This window comes from Mesitornis unicolor, unplaced genomic scaffold, assembly GCF_000695765.1.
Source record: "Mesitornis unicolor isolate BGI_N332 unplaced genomic scaffold, ASM69576v1 scaffold9847, whole genome shotgun sequence".
NCBI classification, from domain to species: Eukaryota; Metazoa; Chordata; class Aves; order Mesitornithiformes; family Mesitornithidae; genus Mesitornis; species Mesitornis unicolor.
The window spans coordinates 11,570-15,259 of record NW_010198371.1 but is presented as its reverse complement, the minus strand read 5'-3'; the positions used below and the strand labels follow the sequence as shown (position 1 = coordinate 15,259).

The 3,690-nt window shown below is 44.6% G+C and overlaps 1 protein-coding gene across 1 annotated transcript in view; it reads left to right on the top strand.

Moving 5' to 3' along the window:
- Positions 1–461: 461 nt before the first annotated feature.
- Positions 462–3,690, top strand: part of LOC104544291 (UAP56-interacting factor-like) — a 5,551-nt gene continuing 2,322 nt past the window's right edge. The window contains exons 1-2 of the mRNA XM_010189119.1: positions 462–632; positions 2,820–2,945. Coding sequence (XP_010187421.1) covers positions 462–632; positions 2,820–2,945 — 297 coding nt within the window. The remainder of the gene's footprint in view (positions 633–2,819; positions 2,946–3,690) is intronic.

Sequence of the window (3,690 nt, the reverse complement as noted above, 5' to 3'; positions counted from 1 at the left end):
ATATATCTATATATATATTAAAAAATGCAACTGCTATAGTGTGGACACTCAGAGCTGTTCCAGGCTGCCGTAGGGTTGGCCTCCAGATGCTCGAGTCACTTGCGTATCTGTATCAAAAGGCTTTTTCCATTTCACTGTTAATTCATAGCAATGTGAGCTCTGACAACAGATTGACAGGTTTCCTGATGCGAGTGCTCCTGCCTTTATTAGGAATCAGAACAGTGGAAGGCTTTTCTCTTCCCTGTTCTTTCAAATCAAATAATGTGTTTGTCAGTCTTACATATAATAAGAATGTTAGCGGGACACTGGAAAAATAAATTATTTATTATTCTGCAAAATTAATTTTATTTTCTGGAATAAATTAATGTGATTCTTGCATCGCTATTTATGTAGATACTCCTACATCAAGTTCACTTTTTAATCTGTTTGCAAAACTGTAATCATAAATCGAGTTTAGAAGGATGCTGAAATCGGAGTTTATTTCCATAGGACCTAACCGTTTTAGAAGAGGGTTTGGACAGCAACAATACAATCGGAGACAATTCAGGAATACCGTGCCTGGTCCCAGGAGAAGAGCTGCTGCTGCATTAAATGGAGTGAGCCCTTTAAATCGCCAGGCTCCGGCTCAAGAGGTAAAGGGAGTAAGGAAAGTACAGCTGTTCCCAAATGTCATGTAGAAATGTGCTGGATTTTATGAGCCTTGATCACCCCAAAGAATAATCTACATAAAAAATTTACAGACACCATCGTTTCTATGCATATGCACAACATTTGTATGCATAGGTGAGTACAGACACGTGTGCGTATAAAATAGCAATTTTCCAGTTAGTTTTATAAGCTTATGACTTGGCATAATTTTACTGAATCGGTTCCCATGGGTTTTACAAAAAATATTTTAAAAAATATGTTCTGAAAAGATTTTAAAAATATTTCCATAAACCAAATTCCATGTCATCTCATCTTACTATTGTAATTTAGAGGAGGTATGTTAAAATTCACCATTATTTCTCCTCTCAGAGCGTTTTCCAAGGTCCAGTGAAGTCAAAGGACAGACTGTTCTTGCCTTCAGGTGGCTTTGATTCAGAGTCAGACTTTGCACTCCCAAGTGGGTTTGCCCCCTCCAGAAACACTGATTCCCAGTGCTGTGACAGTCATGGGGCAGATTGCCCACGTGCTTCAGTGGAATATGCCCTTCTTTTACATTCATGGCTTTCCCTTTTTCCAGTTTAAATGTTTAGGTCTTGTTTCTGCTCAAAAACACTTAAAAAAATTTAAATAATTTGGTTTTTGAGTTGAGTTATTTTTTAAGGCTCAAGAGATGTCAAGGAATGTATGTATGTGTTCACCATTAAATTAGTTCTTACAGCTTGCTTCTGAGTGTCAGCTGCCTTGGCGTAGAAGGTGAAAATCAAGTGAGTAGATAGTCCTCTGTGAGAGTGGGTTGGTTTTTTCTGCACTCAGTTAGGAGGTCACGTATGCTCAGTAAGCTTTTAAAAAGATACCAAAGTGGCAAACACAATGGTACATTTAATGGCTGTGTCCTGGGGGTATAAATAAGAGAGCCCTAAACTGAGCATGCGTGTGCCCAGTGTGGTTATCACTGAAAATAAAGACTGCAATGACTCAGATACTGAGTGTGGCTGGGTATTAACAGAAAGTAATAAGCAGTTGCTAGGAAGCATAATTCTACGGTAGCTTCCATTTTGCAGAAATAAACCAAGTGGGAAGAATGTGGAAACACATAGGAGTTAGTGGGCAGTGGCAGTGCTGGTGGTTGTTCCATGGAAATAAAAGGGGTAGAGGCAGTGGCAGTTTGTGTAAGTAACTGCAGGAGGGGGCTTCTGATGGGCTTCGTACTTCAGGGCTTGGGCCGGCCAACGTACGTGTCCAAACAGGAGTCATCAACTGAAAGGAAACTTGAGCAGAGTTGTAATGCTTGGCTGGTGCGAGGTTTGCTCTCCATGGACTAATTTTTGGTTTTAGTATTCCTGCACCATGAGAGTGAAACATTCTTTCTGGTACTTGTAGGTGCCTGCCCAGGGACTGAGGCACACATGCTGTTTGTCGACGACAGCATATGCCAAGTCCAAATGTTGAGATTATGGCAGCACTTCTCAGTAGAAATAGTCCTGCTGTACAAACAAAAGGCCATGGAAGAGACCAGGTTTTAATAGCAAGGAATTAGTTGCAAGTAGCAAGGAATTAGTTTCCCATCAAGAAAATGTCAAAAGAGGAAAAAACCCCAACACTTGCAAAGGAAAACCAGTTGGAAATGAGAATACAGGGAACAACGGAATAATGGACACAAACTGGAACACAGGAGGCTCCACTTCAATTGGAGAAGAAACTTCTTCTCAGTGAGGGTGACAGAGCCCTGGCCCAGGCTGCCCAGAGAGGTTGTGGAGTCTCCTTCTCTGCAGACATTCAAAACCCGCCTGGACGCCTTCCTGTGTAACCTCATCTGGGTGTTCCTGCTCCGGCAGGGGGATTGGACCGGATGAGCTTTGGAGGTCCCTTCCAACTCCCAATATTCTGTGATTCTGTGAACGCAGAGCGCACAGCACGGCGTGCCCCCTCTGAAGCAACTGCAAGTGGTGCCGAATGCATCCAGGAGGGTGAGGGAACCGCTGTGGTGTCAGCAATCCCCACCTGCACCATTTCCCCCTAGACAGAGCCAAAGAAAAGGCCAAATAAACGCACCAACATTTCAGGCAGCGGCAGTCAGCAGAGGGAAGAAGGGTCAGGGGCCGGTGCATGCTCACTCCCTCTTAGTGCACCAAGATCGTGGTGCAGGTACTCAGCTCTCGCTGCTCTTTCAGGGCAACAAGAACAAAGAGCCTTTTGCCAAAAGCAGCAGTGGGCAGCCGGAGGGACAGCGACGGCCACCCCTAGGCCCCAAGAGATTCAGAGCAGCTGCTGCCAGCACCAGCGCCCCAGGGAGAAGGTAAAATCTTCGGTAACTCTGGGCTTTTTTTGGATTTTGGCAATTCCCCTTTGCAGCTGCTAGGGCTCTGCTCTTGGTTTGTGCCAGCTGGGCACAGTTACAGCCACGTGTGCTCATGCAATGTGAGGAAAATACCCCAGGTGTGTTAGGAAAGCACCTGGAAATGCAACAACCTCAGGCGGATAGTTAGTAATTCAGGTGTTAGCTCTGTCATTTGACTTTAGAAAGCACAGAAAATGTGGTCCTTTGTATTTTTATTAAACTTTTTCTCTGTTACTTTGGGGGAAATTTTTGAAGGGTGCCCCAGACGTGGTGCCCCAGGAGCTGTGAGGAGGACAAGGACAGACTGCTGGGCACTGGGCACGGCCTCAGTGCAGTCCTCGCGTTCTCCAAGCTCAGAAGGAAGCTCCGTTGCTATCCTGTCTTTCTCTGCTCTGAGTAGAGCAGGGACTGAATGACCTCCAGAGGCCCCTTCTGACCAGATATTTTTCTACCATTTTCTTTTTTTTTTAATGAGCAGAGCTCAGAACAAACACAAGCTGTTGTCTCATTTGAGCAGAAAAATGAGTTCCTCTGAAATCCTTTGCTGGCAGAAAAACCCGTTGGGCTGACTTGGCAATACACAGCCTCATTTGCTCCTCATACTACTTTCCAATACCACACTGGGTTAAGTATTTCAGCATTAAGCTTTAGGACAGACCTGGCATCATCCTGACCCGTGTCCTTTTCTCTCCTCCTTTTCCAGC